General features: G+C 48.4%; 1 protein-coding gene across 1 annotated transcript in view; it reads left to right on the top strand.

Moving 5' to 3' along the window:
• The window catches only part of LOC119440181 (uncharacterized), a 32,891-nt gene extending 10,030 nt beyond the window's left edge, over nucleotides 1-22,861 (top strand). Inside the window, exons 3-7 of the mRNA XM_037705115.2 lie at nucleotides 816-942; nucleotides 2,399-2,538; nucleotides 5,581-5,749; nucleotides 18,494-18,633; nucleotides 22,848-22,861. Coding sequence (XP_037561043.1) covers nucleotides 816-942; nucleotides 2,399-2,538; nucleotides 5,581-5,749; nucleotides 18,494-18,633; nucleotides 22,848-22,861 — 590 coding nt within the window. The remainder of the gene's footprint in view (nucleotides 1-815; nucleotides 943-2,398; nucleotides 2,539-5,580; nucleotides 5,750-18,493; nucleotides 18,634-22,847) is intronic.
• The last annotated feature ends 1,465 nt before the right edge of the window (nucleotides 22,862-24,326 follow it).

The following is a 24,326-nucleotide window of genomic DNA, read 5'->3' as shown; positions in this document are numbered from 1 at the left end:
GAGACAAGAACAACAAAGGCCCCCGTAGAGGGCATCCACACAAGCCTTCAATGCTTAAAGGAATCGGGGCTTCATCGTGTTTTATATAATCAAAATTAAACATGTGTCTTTTGCATAGTCCGATTCTGTCCCTGTGCATAACAGCTCATTTTTCCAAGAAAATGTATGACAACTAGGCCTTATTGAAGCTCTACTTTGAAAAAATGCAGTGGCGCGAGAATAGCTTTCAGCGCCATTAAAGGATGGGGCCAGGGTACCAGAACTCTTTTTTTTTTTTTCAGGAAATGTTGTGTAGTGAAGTCTCCTTTGTGGCAATCAATAAAGGGATGCTCGAAAAATCGTACTGAGCGCACCTGCACAACGTGCTGTTCATTGTTTTTTTACATCCATAGGGTCTCAATAAACTGTCAAGCTATTAAACAGGTAGGTTTGTGTATCAGCGATTGCAAGACAAACAAGAACCAGCTGGACGCCTGCAAAACAGCAAGCACGACTTTGTTTTAAGGTTACGTGTTCATCGCCTGAGTAACTATTGCAGATCTGGCGGCTTGAATTGCTTTCCTTTTTTTTCAGTGCATGCCTCCACACATTTCACGCGAACCCCCCGCCCCCCTCTTCCCTCGAGCAACAACAACATTTTGGAAGGGAACACCGCATTTGTGCGTCCGCGGCATAATCTTTCATCTCATGCATACCAATCACTGGAGTACTATATGCACACAAATAGCCGTGCATGCACCTCTTTCTACAATATGCATCATATTAGCTGAAGAACAGCATTTTGCTCATCACAACATTTCCCATGAATTTCACAGTGTTGGTTTTCGCCGAAGCTTGCAACAAGACGCAAGTTCTTGAGTGCTATGGTGACATCACCGACAGCGTTTCTGATGTGTTCGACCAACGCACACTGAACATGAGCCACCTCGGCAACCTCTGCAAGTAGGTGACATTAATTCTCGCGGTTTGATTTATATGCGAGTTTTCATTATCCAACAATTGATTTTTAACAAGGGCATAATCTTAAGCGATATGGTACTGCACAGGGAGCGTAGGTTCAGAATTTTTACAAGGGGCGGTTGAGTGATCAATTGCGTTCAAAAGTAGCGACAGAGTAATAATTAACGGCCGCGTCAGTGAACTAAAGGGTGCCGGTGTACGGCAGAAGAAGCTGTGAACACGAAACTCTCTTCCAAACGAAAATGTAGTGAGTGCAGTCTGAAAGGAGAAAAGATGCAGTAAACAGGAGGGACGGAAGTGGCTCAGAAGGTGGCGGAAGGGGGAGGTTGAGGATGGTGACAGGCTGCGAGGAATATTTTTGGCGCCATTTCCGAGAGTAATGCATAAAAGCGGTTTTTCAGTTATAAGCCTTTTGTGTGCGGCTCAGCGGGCAGCTTAACTGTCGGCCATGGTTAACGCCAGTTTTGAGGGCCGCTTATTCGAGGCTTTTTCTACTGATATATGAAGAAGTACTGCCTATACGCAGGAATGTATCCAGGATTTCCCTGAGAGTGCAAGCCTCCTTGATGATTGAGTCGTGTCGTTAGGGTTGGAGGAACAGTGGTAATAGTACGTGTAACTAAATACAAATATTTCTGATCGCTTCAGTTCCGCTGTTCATCGCAGCGGGTAAGCAGTGGATGGTGTGGACCTACTTAGGGAAGTGGAAAACAATCACATTATCAGTCAATCAATCAATCAATCAACTTTTATTCCCTTTGGATAGGAGGAGTATGGGACTAAAAGCTTGAACAGCTTGACGAGGTCCCGACCCCGTTACAGTTGGCAAAACAGCAGGCTGACGGTCAGTCATGCACGAAGTGTTCACATAAATCGACGAATATTATATAACATTGCGTAACACAAACTTTTATAACAAAGCACGAAACAATAGAGCTCATTTTTATAGGCTTGAAATGACATTAACATAAAAGGCAGCAATCGACATGAACAGGGACAAAAATTCGAAAGGATGTGCTATTCCTGCGAACAAATGGACTGGGCGCATCAGTGGCCCTGGTCTGCATCAGTGTCCCTGGTTCTCACTACAGCTACCTGGCACGATATTGCGGACATTTGTATAGGCGTTGCACAATTCGCCTCTTGATATCAAGGCGGGGAGGTTCAGAAATATAGAGGATATTGAGGAAATATTGAGGATTGAGGAGAAAATTTGAGGATATTAACTTACATAACACTAGGCGGTAGAAAAGTAAGCTTTACATTACTACTGAAGGCAAAACATTGATACAGAAAAAGGAATTGTGATAAAGTAATAAACCGTTAGTAACACGTCTCTGCAACAACGTATGCGCACATCAAACTAGATATTTATACTGTTGTAGACAAGTAATCATTCGGATTACTTGCAAACCGACCTACTACTCTCCATCTTCAGGGAAAGTGACACTGTTCAACGCTGCGAAGAGGACCTAGCCCACTGCATCGACTCTGACCCATCCCTAAAAGCAATACAGACACAATATACTACAATCCGCCGAGAAGCCTGCGGGAACAGTAGCTTCGATCTCTCCAAAAGTAAGTCTGTGTCGTATCCTCGAGATGGCGTTGAGAAGTACACCCGGACACCTGATGCACGTGCAAGGCAGTAATATCGCACTGTGCTTTTTCCTTTTTTTCTGAAGCACTTTTTTATCAAACAGTTATCTGTGACAAATCAATGCTTGCACAGTTTGCGCATCCTCAAGTTGATTTGTCGGAAAGGCAGCAAATTGCTTGAATGAAAAGTCAAAATGACCTTATAAATGCTCAATGGTTTACTAGAGATTTCGGCTATTTACTTTAGGGCACGTTTTGCAATTTCGAAAGCGAAACTGTGCTGTAATGAAGACATGACCACTTACCGGAAATCCAAGAACTAGTGCCACTACTGCTTTGAAAAATTTTATTAGAGTTCCTGGTAATGTCGTCCCAAGCTGCATGCAAGACACGTGCTTTTAATAAACCGGTAACCGGAGTATCCATCGATTTAGGAACAAATTTAAGGCCGGATATCCCGAAAGAGGTTTTCAAATTTCTGCTAAAAATATGTCTTCTGTAATGCTCGTCTTTAGTGTAAAATTACTAAACATGCCTTCAAGATAGTAACAAAACTTATTTAGGCAATCTTAGTTAGCTCAGAGGACATTGCAATATGGAGTACAAGTAATGTCCGTCTCTTCGGCTAATAGTCTACTCCTCAACAAACCCAATGGCGCTATGTGCTCTAAGTAGTTTAAGAGTAATATCACGCAGCCAAAAAAGATTATTAGCCAGAACCTATTTCACGATGACTCTCTAGAACACTGCGTGTCGCATTGAATCAGTATAGCGACGCAACGTATTGCTAGCATCGAAACAGCTTACGTATGAACGTGTGGTGCAGCGGAACTCATTTTTCGTGATTAACTCAAGTACGGAGAGAGCCTTTTAAAGACGCGTCGCAAGACACGACTGTGACGTCCCTGAAGTCCCAAAACACATGACGAATTTATACCCCGGCCACACAAGCACTTTAGATCGTGATCAAACCCGATCTGGATCGGGTGTTTCTACACGGGTGTTTTCAACCGCGATTTTGCACGATCCGGGTCCAGTCGATCACGATTGTAAGCAGGCATATGCGCCCTCTGGCTGAGTGAGCTCAACAAACTCGGTACAGATTGTTGAACCATGCAGAAGCAACCATTTTCGACAGCGGTCAAAAGTTCCCGTGTTGCATTGGTATTAAACATGGAGGAAAGAAACAAAGTAGGAGAGGCCTTGACGTAATGTTTTTGAAGCCGGAAGGGCAGCCATGTTGGTGTGCCATCTCCCGTTGCGCATTCAATCAGCTCGCCGGAGAAGATAGGCACGAGCTTTGAACTTGCATTGTTACGAGCCGTCGGAAGTGTGGGCTGCCGAAGCGCGTCAAAACAAAGCCTACGAAACTTCTGTAGCAGCTTTAGCGAAGAAGACGCGCTCCTGTGTTTTTCCTTGGTACGTTGAAGAAGACAACGAGGACCCGTGCCGTGATTGCTTGAGTGTATCTGCTGGTGGCTGAGACTCACACTCACAGACCCAAACCCAACTTTCAAGCTCGCACACCACACTCCAAAGTCACATTTTCTCGCGAACAAAATGTGCTGCGAGAAAGACACCGGCGGAAAAATCTCATCTTTTCAGAGGCCGAGAGCAGCAGCGAGAGCTTCAGAAGCGTGGTTGTTATGACAACGTTGACGTTTGGGGTACCATTCACAGTGCTCCTTTGCGAAAAACAGCCCGCTACTTCCGCCACGCTTTCTCCAACACGTCCGTGCTGGCCGGGGCCTCTCTGACGCTTTCCTCACTCCATGGTATTAAAGAAAGAGAGAAAGCCGAAGCGATTCAAACCACCGCTGGCCTCCCCTCGCAATACAACTCGCGGAGTCAAGATGTCACACAGTACGGTCCGCATGCTTTTGACAAATGGGCTGCCTAATCGTACGTCTCTGCTATAGCGCTCAACTGCTTGCAATTTGCTAGTACAAAAATGTAACCGCTCAAGACGCTTGTTCAAACAGCCGCGGGCACTGTCATACAAACACGAGAAAGCACACTGTGCGTCGCACGCGCAAATCAGCCGGCGCTCTATGGATCATTCCAAACACGTCGCAGTAGTAGTCGTCACGAACACGTCATTGTCACGAGCAAACTGTGATGAGTCAGTTGCAAGGCGAAGCAACAACGCTACCGCGAATAATAGCTAGCATTCAGGAAAACGGCAAACTTCGGCATTCTGACTTGCTTGATTCTGCGGACGGTTGGTGGCGGTTTTTGCAAGTGATCTGATAGATGCATGGTGACGCGTCTCTCTCCAGGGGAAGGAATAGCCCTGGCGTCTCCCCGCAAACTCCAGGTTTGGAGCCCTAGAAGCGACGATGACACGTAACATTGCCAAGTCTTCTCTGTATGAAACGCAGAATCGGCGTGCGCAGAGTGCCCTCCGTGTTGGCATACGTGGCTTTACCTAGCCATTTTATTGTCTGCTCCTTTCGCGCATTTCGCGCATTTTTTTTTTATTTCCCAGTGTGTCGTCACGAAAACTCAAACGAGCGATACACTCTGTACATCCTGCATAGCACCCCAGGCTGTGTGGGCAGTGACTCGTTTCCGGCTTTCGGAAATGTTTTATGCAAATATTTGCAGGACTTTGTTTTTCCCTAAGCAACCTTTCGGCAGGCAGAAAGTTGTTAATTTCTTCTACGTAGCATACGAGGTTGACAACAGTTGCAGAATATAGAAATATATTGCACTGAATACAAAACCATTATAATTAAACTGATTAAATATATATAGTGGCGATCTACTATACCGCACATTAAAGGCTTTCCCTCATTGCCAGTGTTATATTTCTGTTGATCACCGCCAGGTTAAGGTTATTGCCACTGTTGCATTGTCTCTCCACCGGGGTGTGTCGTGCTCTTTTTGTGTTTCCTTGGTTTCCACTTCGTTTGTTTTTACTGTGTGCCGCTGCGTCTTGTGCTGCCATCAATTACGTGTTGGGTGTGACTATAGGAAAGTAACTAATATTTGACTTTTTTCTCCTCCCCTGCATTGTAGTGGAAAATAAAGACGACCCAGTCAACGACGACAGCCATGAAAAGAAATGCTGGTACAGACAGCTGAAGCGATGCCTCGAGAGGCAGATTAACAAAATACGGTCCAGAATGACGCGCTATACCCGAAAGGCGATGGTTCCCCATGAGTTCTACTACGGGGCGGTATGTAGGTACGTAAGTGTCAGTGATCATCACGTGACTAGAGCACTATACGCGTAGTGCGTGGCGGCCTTGCTAAGTGCGCTCGGCAAGGTAGGTAGCCGTCCGCCGTAGTTTTGTGCGTCGCAGCTCGTACTTCTCTTGTTTGATTCGCGCTTTGGGAGCGAAATAAGCAGAACCCGTCGCATGACAATGGTGACCAAAGCTCCAAGGCACGCCGAAAAACAACAGTTGCGCTGTGGGTGCTCAAATACCGGCACAACCTTGCCGGTGACACAATTCTAATCATTCCCTACCAGGCTTGATGAGCAGGAGCCACGTCAGCAATGTCTCACCGTTGTTTGGCGACAAATTTATTGTTAGCACGCTTTGTCATCGAAGTATTTGTTACACTCGATCTTGTTTACACGAGTAAGTGGCGAAATTGATCATGGCCTACCCATCTCCTGGTTCAGTTTGTCCGCTTGCAGCAGACAAACCGTACTGCTGATTGATTGGCGTGTGCCTTCCTAAATTGCGAAAGTTAGAGCTATAGTTGTTGTTTCTTTGCTATTTTCATGACACAAACTTTTTGCGATAATCGATCATTTGGCATGACAGGTGGTTGCTAACAAGCCCGCTGCTGCATTTCCACCCCTGCGCAAAGAAGCGAATAGGCAGTTAGTATGTGGCGTGCGCTGGAATGGGAGCCCCCAAGAACAGCTCCGCTGGTAGCCCACACTCATAGAGTGGAATGGCTGTGATTTCATTCTCCGGAAATCGCTAATTCTTGAGTAAATTTGAGATTTTTCTGCACTGTTGGCGTAGCGTGTGGTGCTAATTTCGATTTGCTCGCCTGTTCTGCGGCATGATTCACCAGAACGTCAAAGGAATTTCGGATACTTAGAGTGTGTCTTGTGCTGAGGGGTAATATGATGAAAGCGTCAAGGATGATAAGTTAACAAAGCACTCGTGATATAGTGATGAAATGGTACCGTGGGCTATTTCTTAGAAAACAAAGCCGCCAAACATTGAACAACTCGGACTGGTTCATGTGGCAAGCGCCGGGACAATGTTTAGTTAAAATTGCAATAAAAGTGAGGCAAAAATGTAGTATATTTTCTTATATAAATTTAGGAACATATGTCATGTTTAAAATTTTGCTCGAATGAACTGTAGTGAATATGTCGGTAATTGGTAATCAAATTTGTTTAGCTTAACACTACTTAACATGCGCGCCAATTGTTTTGAAAAGACGGAAACCATTCCTTATCCCTAAAGAAATTTGGTACCAACGGTATTCACAGAAGCAACAGCTTTAAACCATTTTTGAGGTGAACCATTATATGCAGCTTCATGTTCAAACAATTGATTCATATCGGTGGTATATGGTACGAAGTTTTCTTGGGTTGCTTGTTTTCTTCTGTGAACGGACGAGAAGTGCTAAAAGTATGGAACGCATCACATCACTATTAAATAGATCAAGTAAATGAAAAAAAAAACAAGATACAAGTAATGCGCTACCGACTATTTCTAAACACAAAAAATATAACTGCGTATCTTGTGAATGAACTCTTTTGGCAGATCGTGGTCAATATCACAATGTTCTGGATGCGTTAGTTGATTTGACCTGACGAATTATTTTGACATAGAGATCTTCGGCGTGCTCTGGTAATGTTGGCGGTGGAAATGTTTGTCTGTTCTTAGCAACCAGCCTGATGTCCGAAACTGCATGGTGCATAAAGAAAAAAGAAACTGTAGTAGAACTGATGACAAAATAGGTTGGACGGCTTACCAGACGAAAAATTTGCATCGTTCATGCCTGATAGCAAAGAGTAGAGCACGTTTGTACCATAACTAGTAAAACAGGAAATCGACACGCCAACGCAGGTTGTATGTAACTATCAATAAGGGATGGGGCGGTAGGGATGGCTGCCTGTTTCTATCGTGCATGTGTGCTGTCGCAGCAGCCAGAGCAAGAAAGCAAGTTGACTTAGCTTATTGCGAAGGAATGAATGCTACATTGGCGTCTGACCACGACAGAATTGTGCCTGGCTACACTCAGAGGAATTGGTTACGCTCGACACTATACAGCAATGCACGACGTAATTACAAGTGCAATCACGGCAAGATTAGATTCAGTAACTAACACGACAACCACTGTACGATGCCTACTAATTACGACAACGAAGACGGATACGATGACGTCTGCGGGCTCATGTTTAAGCTAAAAAATGTCCCACCACTCCTGTGCACATGGTGTGGATTCCCACTTCTACAAACACAAAATGAAGATTCTTGTGGACGACGCAGTCAAATATGCTTAGAAACGAGCCCTTAGGAGCTGTTTGTAATATATAAAGTCTAGTACAGAAAAGAAACTTTCTTATAAACATGTGCAGGTTAGGAATATCTTGAAATGCCACGGAACTGTTATTCGTGTCGCTACCAGTTTCAACTTATTTTCGCATTACGAAGAGTATTCGCGCAGTTCTCAACACTGCCGCAAGTGCCGTAATGCGATCTGCGCCGAGAAGGAATTCTTAGGTGATCATCAGAAATGATGATTGATGAAATGATCGAGTGAGAAGAATCACGGGAACCTCTGGTGTCGAGTGTTCATTTTGTGGACACTCCAAGCGCATTTTTGCCGTCGCTATCGTGGTCGTCGTCGCATGATGTTCCGTATAAAGTCCAGGGGCGATAAAATCGTCGCCGCGTGCCGTTCGTTGTGTGTGCGAGTGAGAGCATGCGAGGGTGAGCCGGCAACCGCAGGTTAATCTCGCGCACGCGAGAGAGGAAGGCGGCCGGAAGAGCATGGTCTCCGTTCACGCGAGGCACGGAAGGAGGCGACGGAGACAGGAAGAGGGTGCGTTCTGCTTGCGCGGCTACTGCTCACGGAGCTATCTCGAAAGCGATCTGCGACGCAGCCGAAGTGTGCGCCCGCGGGCGCCTCATCTTCAAAGCGATCACCGATGGGCCAACGTGCATTCGCCGAGTGCCGGTAGCTTCGTATGCGCTGCGGTTTCGACATTTAGGTCGCGTTGAAGCGAGAGCCAGCGCGAAGGTCAATTTGATCGCTGCCACTGGCACGCTTTCTCACTCCAGCGTTTTGAAGAGCTCCCGCGGTTATCGAGTGAGATGTGTTCATGTTGTAGCGAGAGCTACATTGGCCGTATTCTCGCCGTTTCGCAGTGGCTGGTGGCCGCACCGCGAGCTGAGCAGTTGCCAAGCAACCGCCGCAGCTGGCAGCGCCGCTCGCCGCGCCGTCTGGCAAGTCGCGTTTGCGCTCCGCCATGCGTTCGCTCTCCCGTGAAAGTGCGCGTCCCTCGCCCTCGTGCGCTTTCACTCGCACATAAGTCGCCTTTGCTCTCCGCCGTGCGTTCGTTCCCTGTGAAAGCGCGCATCTCTCGCGAGCGAGAGCTACAGCGCTTGTCGCCCGGAAGTCAGCGCGACGACATCCGCTGGGGACAGCGATTGCACAACAACATGGCAGCAATCAGTCTGCCCGCTTCGATCTGAATTCGCTCTTGCAACTTGCTCTCTGCTGTGACAGCAAAAAATAAATAGTACAATCAGTCATCGCTTCACCTCATCGCTAGCTGAAGACTAAGTATCGGCGCTCTCTTGTCGTTATTATTGAGATCGGTTGTTTTGTTGTGACGCTGTTAGGCCTGAGACGCCACCGAGAGCCGAGAAAGTGTTTTAAGTTTTACTCAACAGATGGCGCCACGGCACCTTACGCTGGCGGCATGGGACGGATTTTCACTGGGGATGATAGCATATTTTAGCTAGGTCTAGGTAAAACATTGTCCTTTGATAAAATTGAGATTTCTTTACGCGCGCAAGATAACATTTATTCGCACAACAATGTAAATCCGTCGCTACTCTTTTTCGCGATGTCGCGTTCATGTGGTTGCTCCACGCCGCGACACGACAGCGCGACAGGGTGTGCCTGTCGCGTCGCTTGTCGCTGTCGCTTGAATATCGCGTGCATGCGGTTGGGCCTTTACTGTATTCTCGCCGTTTCGCTGTGCCGGTGGCCGCATCGCGAGCTCAGCCGTTGCCTAGCAACCGCCACAGCTGGCAGCGCCGTTGACCGCGCCATCTGGCATGGCGTCAGAGGAGGACCCAGAAGTTGTTGGTGCAACGCGGTGAAACCGCGTTGCAACAACAGAGTAGCCGGCGTTGTATCGTATATATAAATATATATATATATATATATATATATATATATATATATATATATATACAAGGGGCGGCTCTGTGGGGTTCGTCGGCAGATATAGAAAGTGAGTCGGAGAGATGGAAAGAAGCCAGGCTTCGTCGTCGGAACGAAACCAAGAGGAGGCAGCGAGCCGAGGAGACGGAGGAAGAACGAGCCGCGTGCCACGAGAAGCGTCGTAAGTACGAAGCGGCCAGGCGATTGGATTCAGATGAGGATAGTGGAAGGGGGTTTATTAACGTTGGACGTCAGGCGGAAGGGTTGCACGACGGGCACAAAGACAGTCTCAGCCGGCGTTAACAGCTCGCCTCTAGCCAAGACAGTGTCCCACTGCCGCCTGCTTTGCTTCATCCCCACTACAGTACCCCGGCGGCGAAGGGAAGCTATCCTGGCGACTCAAGGCGACGTCAGAATATGGGGGTCATGATATGGCTTGAGGCGGCTCACGTGGAACACCTGGCGGCCAAGACGACGCGTGTCAGAGGTTGGGTTGATCGGCTCAATAACATAGGTGACGGAAGATAGGCACTCTATGACGCGATAAGGGCCTTGGTACTTGGGGGCAAACTCGGGAGTCAGGCCAGGGGAATGAAACGGCATGCGGAGCCATATGAGGGAGCCCACGGCGAAAGCTTGTTCAGTCAGATTGCGGTCATAGCGATCTTTATGGAGGGCTTGGTTGTCCGAAGTAAATGAGCGGGCCAGCTGACGAAACTCTTCAGCATATTCAGCCATTTCAGAAACTGGACTGAATTCGGAGACGTCCGGACGATACGGCAAAATGGTGTCGAGTGTGGTGCATGGTTTGCGGCCATATAAAAGAAATAATGGAGAAAAGCCAGTGGTCGACTGTGTCGCGGTATTATACGCATAAGTGACAAACGGAAGAACGACATCCCAGTTAGAGTGGTCAGAATCAATGTACATGGACAGCATGTCTCCGAGCGTGCGGTTGAAGCGCGCTGTTAGTCCGTTGGTTTGTGGCTGGTAGGCTGTAGATGTGCGGTGAACTGTACGGCATGAACGAAGGAGCTCCTGAAGGACATCGGATAAAAACACACGCCCTCTGTCGCTCAGTAGCTCGCGTGGTGCGCCATGGCGGAGGACGAAATGACGTAAGATGAAGTTCGCAACGTCACGAGCACCAGCCGAAGGAAGCGCGGCTGTTTCCGCATACGTCGTTAGGTGGTCACTGCGACGATGACCAATCTGTTACCAACGACAGAGGACGGAAGTGAGCCATAGAGATCGATTCCGACACGGTCGAAGGGGCGTGCAGGACACGGTAAAGGCTGCAGGACACCAGGCGAATGGGGAAATGGTTTATGTCGTTGACACGATTGGCAAGACGGAATGTATTTGCGGACATATGTGTATAGTCCACGCCAGTAATAACGTTGGCGGAGTCGCTCATACGTTTTCAGCGCACCAGCGTGAGCATGTTGGGGGCCAGCATGAAAGTATGCGCAGATATCGGACCGCATGTGGCTAGGGATGACGAGCAGCCATTTACGGCCATCCAGTCAATATTTGCGACGATATAATAGTTCGTCCCATATTGAGAAATGCGCGGCTTGGTGGCGAAGTGCACGTGGGTATGCAGAAGTTGGCGGAGCGGAAAGAACATTCAGGGGAGAGGCGATCCAGAGGTTTTTTCGCTGTTCAGATGGCATGTCTGTGGCGGTAAGAGCAGCCAAGGGAAAGGAACCAGTTGAATGCGGCTCTTCAGTCGAGTTCACGGGTGATCGGTAGAGCGCATCCGCGTCAGAGTGCTTTCGCCCCGATCGCAACACCACGCGAATGTCAAATTCTTGCAGGCGAAGAACCCAACGTCCAAGGCGATCAGAAGGATCCTTCAGGGAAGCCAACCAACACAGAGCGTGATGGTCAGTCACCACGTCGAAAGTGTGGCCGTATAAGCATGGACGAAACTTGCATATTGCCCATACAATCGCGAGACGCTCTTTTTCAGTTGCCAAGCAGTTGGATTCCGCCTTGTAGAGGGTGCGGCTAGCATAAGATACAACATACTCGGGAAAGCCTGGTTTGCGTTGCGCCAGTACTGCACCAAGAGCGACGCCGCTGGAGTCCGTGTGTACTTCGGTTGGCGCAGTCGGGTCGTAATGGCGCAGAATGGGTGGTGAGGTAAGCAGATGCCGTAATGTAGTGAAGGCGTCGTCGCAGGCTTGAGTCAAATTTGAAAGGTCACCAGATCCTGCAAGTAGCTTCGTAAGCGGTGCCATTATGGAGGCAAAGTTCCGGACAAAGCGACGAAAATACGAGCATAAAGCCCACAAAGCTGCGCAGTTCTTTTACGGTAGTCGACTTAGGAAACTCCGCAACGGCGCGAAGTTTCTCAGGATCAGGAAGAATGCCGTGTTTTGAGACTACATCACCCAGTATGGTGAGCTGGCGAGCCCCGAAGTGACACTTCTTCAGGTTGAGCTGCAAGGCTTGCGTTAGTAAGGCATTGAAGCATCATGCGCAGGCAGGCGCGATGTATAGTGAAATCGGGGGCGACCACGACGACGTCATCTAGGTAGCACAGACAGATCTGCCATTTTAGGCCGCCTAAAATGCTGTCCATCATTCGCTTGAATGTTGCAGGCGCATTGCAAAGGCCAAATGGCATGACTGTGAATTCGTACAGGCCATCTGGTGTGACGAACGCGGTCTTTGGACGGTCAGACTCGACCATAGGGGCTTCCCAATAACCCGAACGCAAGTCGAGTCAAGAGAAGAATTCGGCGCCTTGCAGACAATCGAGGGCGTCGTCTATGCGAGGAAGAGGGTAAACATCTTTTCTGGTAGTTTTCTTTTAAGACGCCGGTAGTCCACACAAAACCTAATGGAACCGTCTTTCTTCTTGACCAGCACCACTGGGGATGACCAAGGACTGTAGGAAGGCTTGATGACTCCACGTTGAAGCATGTCGTTAACTTGCTCCGTTATTATACGACGCTCCGCTGGTGACAAACGGTAGGGGCGCTGGCGCAAAGGGGTGTTGGTTCCGGTGTCAATTTTGTGAACAACGGTGTTCGTTCGACCTAACGACGTTTGAAGGAAGTCAAACGAGTTTCTAAATTCGTTGAGAAACATCAGAAGCTGCGCGCGTTGATCTGGAGCGAGGTTACTGTCGATGGAAGAGAAAAATACGTCCGAGGAGACGTCATCGAACGCAGTGTAAGGTATCAGCGTGTTCAGCTCAGGCTTCGGACTGGGCTCGTAGGAATCAATAGGCACAATAACATCATCGTCGACTGACTGAACGTGACCAAGCGTCTCATTACGGCGCAATGTGAGAGGGCATGAGGTAGCGTTAGAAATAAGTATTCCGGAGGACCTGCCGTGGTTGCTCAGTGGCTATGGTGTTGGGCTGCTGAGCACGAGGTCGCGGGATCGAATCCCGGCCATGGTGACCGCATTTCAATGGGGGCCAAATGCGAAAACACCCGTGTACTTAGATTTAGGCGCACGTTAAAGAACCCCAGGTGGTTCAAATTTCCGGAGTCCCCCACTACGGCGTGCCTCATATCAGATCGTGGTTTTGGCACGTAAAACCCCATAATTTAATTTTCAATTTATGTATTCCTGAGGCATACTGGTGAAGTGATAGGACGGCAAATGGCAGCGATGCATGGTGGCGGCGACTGAATACGTCAGACGGCGTGAACAGAACTGTAGTTTCCGTAAGGGCAACACAGTAAACCGGAACAATGACGGCACTGAGAGGGGGAAGGTCAGTGTGAACTGCCACGACAATCTTGTCAGCACCAGGCACGGGCATATGGGCAGAAGGCACATCGCCAAATACAGACAGTTCCACCTGAGCGTGAGCGCACTCTATAACGGCGTGGTGGCGTGACAAGAAATCGCACCCAAGGATCACATCATGTGAACACGAAGTCAACACAATAAACTCAATGTTGTACAGTACGTTGCCAATGACGACTTTAGCTGTGCACGCTGCAATTGGATAAATTGGATAAATTCGCTGTGCGCTTGCAGTACTGAGGGAAAACGCTGTAGGTGGCGTTGTCACTTTACGAAGGGAGCGGCAAAGTTTCTGACTAATTACGGATATTGTGGCACCAGTATCGACGAGCGCAAGAGTTCGAACGCCTTCAACATAAACTTCGACAACACTGGCGGGGGACAAGCGAGGACGTACACAGGCCGACGACGACGCAGCTCGTGCCTCCGTAGCTGCGTAAGTCAGTTTCCGTCTCAGTGGCGGGTCAGCTACGCATAGGTGACAAAGAACGACGGCGTGGATAGGGTGATCGACGGGAAGCAAAGGGTGGAAAGTCGGAGTCAGGCTGGGGGTTGCGTGCGTATACCGCAGGGGGCACGTCTTGTGGAGAGTAGTACCGGGGCCGGAAAGGATAGTCGCGGTATCTTGGTGCAACTGAGGCAGCCGCGAAGCGCCTACGACAGAAGCGCGCAACGTGACCGGGAATTCTGCATAAGTAACATATCAGTCGGTTGTCAGGAGTGCGCCACGGATTGACCATGTGCTCCTGTGCATCAGGGAATGACGCCGGTGGCTGTCGGAGAGGTTGAGGGGCCAACACTGGCGGTCGACGTAGAGGCTTTGCAGCGGCAGCCGCATAAGTGTGTGGTGCGGCAACAGGTGTCGGCGGAGCGGCGGACGGCAGCACCTCGGAGACTTGCTCCTGAATAACTTGTCGGAGAGACGGCGCGAGATTGTGCGTAGGCACTTCTGGGGTCGGCAAATACGATATACACGAGAGCTGCCGTGCTACTTCCTCACGCACGTATTCTTTTATTTGCAACAGTAGCGTCTCGTGGTCACCAGCGATGGTTAAGGCGGCGAGGGAATCGTCTGTTGTCGGCCGCCGAACTAAGGCGCGTTGCTTACGAAGCTCGTCAAAGCTCTGGCACAAAGTCGTAAGTTCAGCTACGGTGCGCGGGTTCTTTGCCAGCAAAATTTGAAAGGCATCGTCGTCAATGCCTTTCAAGATGTGTTTATTCTTCTCTGGCTCGGGCATTGACGGATTCAGGCGCTTGCACAAGTCTATGACGTCTTCTATGTAGCTTGTAAACCTTTGGCCTTGCTGCTGCGCACGTCCGTGGAGGCGCTGCTCGGCGCGGAGCTTGCGCACGGCTGGGCGGTCGAAAACGTCTGCGAAGCGTTTCTTGAACGCACTCCATGTAGCGAAGTCGGCCTCATGGTTGTAGTACCACAGGCTTGCGACGTCTTTGATATAGAATGACACATTCTGTAATTTCGATGGGTCGTCCGCCTTATTGTGGCGGCTCACCTTTTCAAACGTCGCCAGCCAATCTTCCACATCGTGGTCATCTGTACCACTAAAGAAGGAAGGGTCGCGCTGGCGCAGGGCGCCGGTTACGAAGACCTGCGGAGATTGGGCGGCGGCTTCTTGGGTGGTTTCGTCAGGCATTGTCGGGGCAGGTGGTAGTGTCCGACTTCGGAGTTCTAGGTTTGCAGACCCAGCACCTCCACCACTTTGTAAGGGGGTTTATTAACGTTGGACGTCAGGCGGAAGGGTTGCACGACGGGCACAAAGACAGCCTCAGCCGGCGTCAACAGCTCGCGATCTGCGCTCGCACCTCTAGCCAAGACAGTGTCCCACTGCCGCGTGCGTTGCTTCATCCCCACTACAATAGCACCCGAAACGTGTTGAAGTCACTGGACGACAACCCCTTCCCTCCTACCTCACCCACCATCGGGACGTCTTTGTTGCAATTGAGAAAGAAGATAAAGACTTTCAAAATAAATGCCTTACACTTTAAAAATATGTAGTCTTTAATGTAACCGTAACTTAACGAGAGGTAACAACCAAACCTAAACACTCAGACGTATGAAGCTGAAACGATAAAGATATAACCATAGAGAGAACCAAGCTAAACAATAACATTAACCGTACCTCTCGCTAGCGCGCACCCAGACATAACTGAGTTAAGCCACAGCCAATTTTTTTACCTGTGCGTGCGTACACCGTGCTTGTTTATTTAGTTAGGTAAGCGAATATTTACAACTTTATACGGACGATAAAACTACTATCCTCACTTCGTATAGCTGTCTACTAATTTGCTATTGCAATCGATGCTTCGCCTGTCAGGGCGAAACTGCGACTTTTTTTTTCTAAATACCAACCAGACGAAAGGAACAGACAACACAGCCAAGAAAAGCACTGTGAAAATATATTGTTTATTGGCAAGTATAAAAAACAACCAAAAAAGAAATGATTGTAGATGAAAAGAAAACTTGCCGTCAGTAGGGACCCGATTCACGTACCTCCGCGCGACACATGCAATGCTTGCAAACAAATGTGCTGCAGTGGTGGCTATACTTCCACCAACTTTCCACATTTCCGTTTGTGTGCGAAACGTGGGCGCAGGGGTGTTCGTCGGCGCCACTTGTGGGTACGGCAATGGTGGCTAGAAGAGTAGGTGTGCCAATCGAGCATACTTCACCATTCTCCGCATGATGACGCATAAGTGGCGCTGCAGTGAGTAGAACGGTGCTTCTGCGTGCGTCGTCGTCCGTACGCAGGGAAGAATGTGGTGTAGACAAGAGGGGTGTTTGATGATACTGCTGCCACAGATTTCAGCTATGATGTATGCTTAAAATACCATTCCGAGAAATGCAAGCAAAGTTGTAGGGGTTATTCCTCTATTGTCAGAAAACATGCAGAGCTGGAAATAATTTGATAGTTTTAATGCAAGAACCTCCCAGTACAGTTTTACAGGTTTTGAACAAGTTTGGAGTTATTTTGGAGTTTTATGCCGTGAATTAGTGCGTATTTTTTTCATCGATTTGGTGCAGCCAAGTATCGTTTCAGTCAAATAAACAATAAGGCTTAACGTCCAGAAGTACACGGCCTATGAGAGACGCCGCAGTGCGGCATTCGAAAATACTTTTTGCACCACCTCAGAGTCGTTAACGCGGGCCTAAACCTAAGTACACGAGCTTGTTGCATTCCGACGCAATGAGAACGCGGTCAATACGGTAGATAAGCAAACCTATACGACCTCATCAGCGAAACAACGATAACCATCGAGCCATCACGGCTGGTAAGAATTCCGTTTGGACTTTGGAGCAAGGATGTTGCCCTTGGTGCTGAATTTACAGCTTCCGCGTAATTAGGTCTTGTTGTCGTTCTTCGCCTTTCCTAAATCTTAGTCAAAAATACAACCATTTACGCCGTAGCTGGCAATATTTTGTCTATTTCAGAAACAAGCGAACTTATATTTTTCTGCAGAGTTACGGCGTGCAGCCGTCGGTTTCTTGCACAGAAACTCACACGCTTACAATCGAAGTTTATTGAGCGGGATGTTACAAACTAATTTTGCACAAAGAGAAAATGCTGCAGCGTGGAGCATTCCACTTCCAGATCCAGTAACCGAGCGTGAGGCAAAACGTAGGTGATGACAAGGTCCGCAAGCGTCGGCACAGAAAACGTAATTTGCTCAGGCGTCATTCGCAGCTTGTTACTCTGATCTCTCCGACCGTTTGCTGTCATAATCACGTTGGGTTATAACAGTTCCAAATAATGGTCGGTCTTATTTTCTCGGATACCACATTATAGACATGAGCGGAAACACCATATTATTGCATCTTGGGCAAACTTTTCTTAGTCGACAACAAGGGTGAAATCGCGCTTGAGGAACTGTTCCTTAAAGCTTCTTTCGCCCCCAGGCGCTATCCGCTGCTGCTCTTGTCGACACTGGCAACAATGCTGGAGTAGCCCCCCCCCCCCCCATGGTTTATTGGTCTGAGGGCAGAAAAAGTGTGCGTACTGATATTCTCGGAGGCAGAAATACTGCCGCGATCTGGTGTGGACTCCGCTTATTCTGCTTCGGAGATGAGCTTCCAGTAACCATGCCGCTCCCCTTTCCGTCTTAGAAGCTTCACGATCTTTTAGCATCTTGCAAAAACACGCAATAACCGAGACTTGCATCACCTCATAGCACTAACTGGCGGCAAAATTGACAGTTTCTCACTCTGTGTGCTTTATTTGTTGCGCGCCGTTCGCCACAAGTACCAGACGACGTGCGCTGCTTCTTCGATAGTGATGCGCACAAGAACTGAGCTTATTTATTACTCCTCGAGTCCCGTGCGTCGCACTCTGCGTCATCCGACGCCGATGACGCATGACTTCCGTAGGGCATCGTGGAGGCCCGACGCCGTTGCTTGTCTTGGACCAGAGATGGCGCCTGTTAACACTGTGATATGTGACTCCCGAGATCCCTACACTTCACTGCTGAGCCAAAATGGCTGAGCCCCGCTTGTATAGAGCGCAGCGCCACGTTTTGCGTCATGATGTGGAGAAGTATCGAACAACGCTCCAGACGGGTCGGTCGGCACACCTATTCCTCTAGCCATCATAACATGGCGATGGATGTGGAACATACTTTCAATACCACGTCCTATATGGTTGCGGAGCTTATGAGCACACAGCTGGCCAATAAATCACTAAACAATCCTTACTAGGGCTTTGTAATCCTGAATGCGCGGGCCATTTTTGTGAAACCAAGTTTCATGCACCTGTGTCCCATTCAGGTTGAAGCGAGAAGCCTGCTATCAAGTGAGCACAATAGAGTTCTGCCCGCCGTTCCTACAGGACGCCATCAGAAGGATGGAGGACTCGATGAACAACGCGCAACAGCTGCTATGCAAAGACGACCACGCTCTGCTTAAAAGTGAGTATATCTATATCCTCCACTATGCATTTGTGTTGCCTTTTTTGGCAAAACTTGCGGCTGCTTCAAAGATGAGTGCAGTTCCATACCCGTATAGAACATATAGCCCGGAATAACCACAATCCACCCGCCATATTATTTGACTGCAGTCCTTCTTTACAATAGGATACAGAAGCATCTGTGTAACCCACTTCGTATCATCAGTTTCCGTGACCGAGTGTTGTCCTTCATTGCGTCCTACTGTGTGCGGGCAGTGGCGCTCACTCTCACTCTTTTCCTCTTTCTATTGCCAGCATTTCTTTGTGTCCAGTGCAGTGTAGCAAACCTAACGCTCGCCTTGTTGACCGCCCTTCCTTTGCTCTACTTGCTGTATCTTTCTGTGTGTCGTTTCCAATATCTGTGAAGTGGTAAGTTGTTTCTTTTTTGCGAAAACACTTGTGTGTTACCGAAGTCATGAAAGTCTCTAAGAGAAATGAAAGCTAGGCGAATCGCATTCTGCCCCCTCATGTGGTGGTCTCGCAAGTAGTAAGTGATTGATAAAAGGAAACACACAGTCATCAAATAAAAATAAATAAATGGATTGGTGTCGTTTCGAGGTTCATACAGTTCCCCGACTGGGAACAAGGGATTGAACAGGTACGTATCCTTGCCTGAAGCAACATTGAAATTATACATTATTGAGGTTTGTATGTTTCATCGCAATTATCTTCTTCAGTTACGAATTCGGATCGACTGTCAATAATAGTATAAAATTTGCATAATTTTATGCCAAGAGCAAGTTAATGTGGTAGAATGACTCTTTCTGCATTTTATGGTGAGTCGCCATAATTGCAGGGTGATTTATTACCTAATTATTGTGCACTCAGTTATGATATGTTTCTTCATAAAAAATTACACCATTTTCCCGTAGGGGAAGCGTGAGTAGTATGCGACGCAGCCATGGGGTCAACTCAAGTTCCCATTAGTTTTTATTTTTAGTTCGTCGTTCCCGTTAGGTTTAGGTACGTAGCTACCGTTATATTTACCGTGCGTTGCGGGAGGAGAATGAGAGGAGCGGAGCGCGCGCTGCGCGTCATTATACCGCGAGCTACAGTGGCGCACCCCAGCGGAGTATGCAGTGCCTACCGTCGCGCCTCTAATCTAAGCTGCTTCGCATTATCGCGCGCGGAGCCGCAGGTGTTGCCATTCGTTGCGCAATCCGGAGACGAGAGGAGCGTCGGAGAGGAGAGGAGGAATGCCGAGAGGAGAGGAGATGAGACAAGGAGGGGAGGAGGACAAGCATGCGCAGTAGGGGTGTGGACGAAGCACGGCGGATGGAGGGAGGGACATAGCCCTGACCACAAGCTGATTCGCATCTAAAAATTGAATCACTAGCGCAAATTGCATCAGTTAATTTTAGGGGCGAAGCTCCTTAGGGTTGAGCCTTGTCCCTCGTCGCGCCGTCGTAGCCACGCTAGTACTCGCCGCTTCCGCTCGAGGCGCTGCTGTGCTCTCTTTCTCGCTTCTCTCTCGTTCCCGACGCGCTCTCTCTCTCGTCCGTAGCTAGGGGCGCTGCGGTGCACAAGGGCGTTTGTTCTTTCTCTCTCGTTCGCGACGCGTGCTCTCTCTCATCTCTCATCCGTAGCTAGGGGCGCTGCGATGCACAAGGGCATTCATTCCCGACGCGCTCTCTATCTCTCTCGTCCGTAGTTAGGGGCGCTGCGGTGCACAAGAGCGTTCGTTCCCGACCCGCGCTCTCTTTCTCTCTCGTCCGTAGCTCTGGTTTATATGATTACTTTTTGGTAGGACATAGAGGAATGGAGCGGTCGTAATACTTTTGACCTCAATCTCTTGACGTGCTGCATCCCATGTATAACAGAGTGCTTAAGCGTAGTGTGGTTTAAAGTACTGGTGCTTTGGCATGCGACCAGTAATTTCTAGCTCTCAATTTATACTCTCGTAAGGAGCCTGATACAAAATGGCACCATTTCATCTCAACAGAGATACACCACTTGACTCACAAATTGCGATCGTCTGCCTAAGCAAAGCGAAAATGGACTTAGCGAAGCTCGCATTAACCGAAGTCGACTATGCAGCTTTTCAACTCTCCAAAACGTTGCTAGCTATACCCATGGGTGTTTCTTTCAGAATAATAATTAGCGTGACTACAGTGCTGCACTATTCAGTAGTTCAAAACATTTTTTTTAATTCTCAAGGAGGCTTTCAACGCAAGGTAAAATATAAGCTCGCCATAAGGGCGCGCTACGAATTGATATTGCTTGGTTAAATTGTCATAAGTAACAATTTGAAATGGATAACGTTTCTTTTCACTACATAATGAAAAAATCGCAGAATCCATCTCAGATGACTGTCGACGAAAACGCGTTAGCATTAAATCAATACTGCCACACAACGTATTGCCACCGTCGAAACAAGTTATGCATGAGGCGTGTACTACAGCGGGACTCCTCATTCGTGCTTCCCTAAAGCCATGGCGTCATCTGGCAACACTACCGAAATGCACGACACGCTGGTGCATGCGAACGCTGAGAAACGCGTCATCGCGCCAACCGGCTTCTCTCTCGCGCTTCTTTCGGGACACGCAGCGACATCTGGTGTCACTGCCGAGAAGTGCACGCGCGGCTTCCGAGACAAGAAGCGTGACGCGACGGTGCCATCATGGGCTCAGAACGGTTCCCTCGCTTGCTGCACACTCAGTGGTCTATACTCGGCGACCCAAGTTAGCACATGTCCATGTGTAATTGATTAATTAAATTCTGTCGTTTTACGTGCCGAAACCGCGATATGGTTATGAGGCATGGCGTAGTTAATTTCGACCACCTGGTGTTATTTGACGTGCACTCAAAGCATGGTACACTGGAGCTTCTGCATTTCAACCCCCATCAAAATGCGACCTCCGCGGCCGGGATTTGATGCCGATACTTTGGGCTTAGCAGCGCAACAACACAGCCGTTGCGCCACAAGGGCGCGTCACACCTAGTGCACTCTTGGCGCAGGTCGCTAAAGCGTTGGCGTGAAAGGCGTTCATTGAAAAGCGGCACGTAGCCAGTGCGTTTGTGGCGCAGCCTGCCGATGCGCCGGGTTTCTGTCATTGAGGAGCCCTTGCGACGGGTTCGATTCCGCTAAACATCGCAGAAACTTACGGGATCTTTTTTTTGTCATTATAGAGGACGCGCATTCCAAGTGGCACATACATAGTTACGCGTACGCTCGTCATCATTTATGAACCGTGATGTCATTGCCGTGGAGTCATCATCGTTACAGCGCCTTTGTTGGTCCATTGACGTCATTATTTCTTCGTCATTGCATTATCGTCACTGCGTAGGCTTCATATAGTCGTCCTGATGCCGCCGTGCTCATGGGCGACCTTGGCAAACAAGTGCCATAGCAAAGTGGGACTCTACCAGGGCATCTCACATATAGCCCAAGCAACGGGTGTCTCAGAATGACCACTACTGATGTTAAACCAACATGACCTCACCAATACGGTGTCTCGGACGTTGCTCGAATGCCAATCACGTCACCGTGGACAGTCATCGTGATGCGAGTTATGTCTTCTTTTTTTTTTGTCGTGAAGCCGACACGCGTTCGACTATACAGGGTGTTTCACTTACCTGGGGCTAAACATTTAAAAAATGCAAATGCTACATAGCTGGAGAGAACCAAGGTAATGTTCATTGCCGTCGCTTGTATATGCTCAGATTAATTTTGGCAATCAGCCCACACACATAATTAGTCTTAATAATTAAAAACTTCTCAATTATTATAATTAGATTAAAAGCATCAATGAGAAAATTGTAGAGCGACATGAGAAATTACCGATACAGCTTTCTGTTGCTCAATACGTGTTACATAAAAGGGTTTTACCGAGCGTGAAAAAAAGCCCGCGAATACACGCAAAAGGCCTCGAGCGGCCAGTCGCGGGCATTACATAAAATTTGCTACAGCGCCCTAAACGGTGCCCCTTACATATCACCGTCTGCACGCATATCATTTCGCATAAGTTATTCTCTTAGCGTCGCTCACCCTCGTATCCGTACTGTCACATTTTCGTCATCCTTCTTGCCTTGTACACCACCGGGCCGGGATGGCCTTCTGTACAGCATCGCAGCTATCACCAGTCCATCAAACTTCATAGACGCAGTGAAGACGTCTTCTACGACGTGGTCGTCCTCATGAATTATTTTTCTGTGTTACTCCCACCCCTTATGTAGGGCCCCTTCTATGAGGCCCTTAAGGAAATAAAGTGAAATCGCAAGAGAAATTAAACGAAGAGTTGGACAGCTGTATGTTGAAGAACGTACATATCAGAGAGCCAGTCTTGTAATGCGTCTGATCCCCAAGCGCTGTGAAATATGCACTTGACGCCGTAACCACGGAATGGTGACTATCGGACGTAACGCATTTAAAATATGCACAATCAGTGCGCCTCCGGAGCTTTCTGGTTACAAGAATGCTACCGCTTGGGGCCAGAAATAAATATGCCCTTGTTGTGCAGTCTGCAGTTTCTGTTCTTTCGACAGCCAGAGCTGATACATACCAGAGATCACATTAAAAGTTATTGAGCGCTGAACGTGTTCTATTAAAACGTTTATATACAGAGTGTTTCACTTAGCATGGGCCAAACTGTAAATATATTCAAATGTTACGTAGCTTGACAGAACCAATGTAATGTTCTTTGCCGTCGCTTGGAGATGCTCAGAATATTGTTGGCATTCCGTCTGATTAGTTAATTAGTCTAAAATATTTATTCAACTTTTCGATTATTATATTTATATGAAAATTCTAAACCAACATGCAAAACTTCCGATACGGCTTTCTGTTTCTCAATACTTACTACGTAAAAAGTGTTTTCCCGAGCGTGAAAGAAGGAGGGAGAAGGGAGGAAAGAGAAAGGCAGAAGGCAGGGAGGCTAACCATAATAACGTCCGGTTGGCTACCCTACACCGGGAGAATGGGAAAGGCGAACACAAAGATGACAGGGAGAGAGAGAGAGGAGGGAAATAAAGAAGGGGCAGTAGCCGTTAGTTCGCTGACGCGTGCATTATTGCACTAATAGTCACAGACGTTGGCACAAGCCCGTTGTCCTCAAGAAGCACAAAAGTGCCTTCACCGTTTTATGGGCCGACGAGCGATGGAGGCGGTGTTCCAGCAGCACCTGCATGGAAAGCGCCCGATTGTCCAGTTTTTTTTTTTAGCGCGTTAGCAAGTTCTTGTCTTTCTGGGGCATATCGTGGACAGTGGCACAGCAGGTGGTCGATAGTGTCGTCGGTGCCGCAGACCTCGCACGCTGCACTGTCGGTCACTCCAATTAATGCAGAGTATGTCTTTGTGGCGTGGAGCATAAGTAGAACACCCGAATTCAAATCTGAAGGTCGTAAGTGCGAATCCTACTCCAGTCCGCTACATTTTCAGGCATGGAGTGGTGCCTGACACCGGCAAAAAAAAAAACATATTGCCGAGAGCTAGTGGGGCTATATTAGTTCAGGTGCAACCAAACTAGGCAGACCCACTGAGCTTCATCAAAGTCACTCCCTCACCAGAACAAGAATTGGCCTCCCTGGTGCAGTATTCGGCCACTACCTCCCTCATGACTCCGACAATTAACCTATGGCCCTCAGTCCCCAGTGGCTGCGGAGCACCTGACCAAGGCGGCGATCAGATCTGCGACGTGGCAGAGGGTGCTAAGAATC

The sequence above is a fragment of the Dermacentor silvarum genome, chromosome 2 (assembly GCF_013339745.2).
Source record: "Dermacentor silvarum isolate Dsil-2018 chromosome 2, BIME_Dsil_1.4, whole genome shotgun sequence".
In the NCBI taxonomy this organism is placed as follows: domain Eukaryota; kingdom Metazoa; phylum Arthropoda; class Arachnida; order Ixodida; family Ixodidae; genus Dermacentor; species Dermacentor silvarum.
Note: the sequence above shows the minus strand (reverse complement) of the source record. Positions and strands in the feature narration are given on the sequence as shown.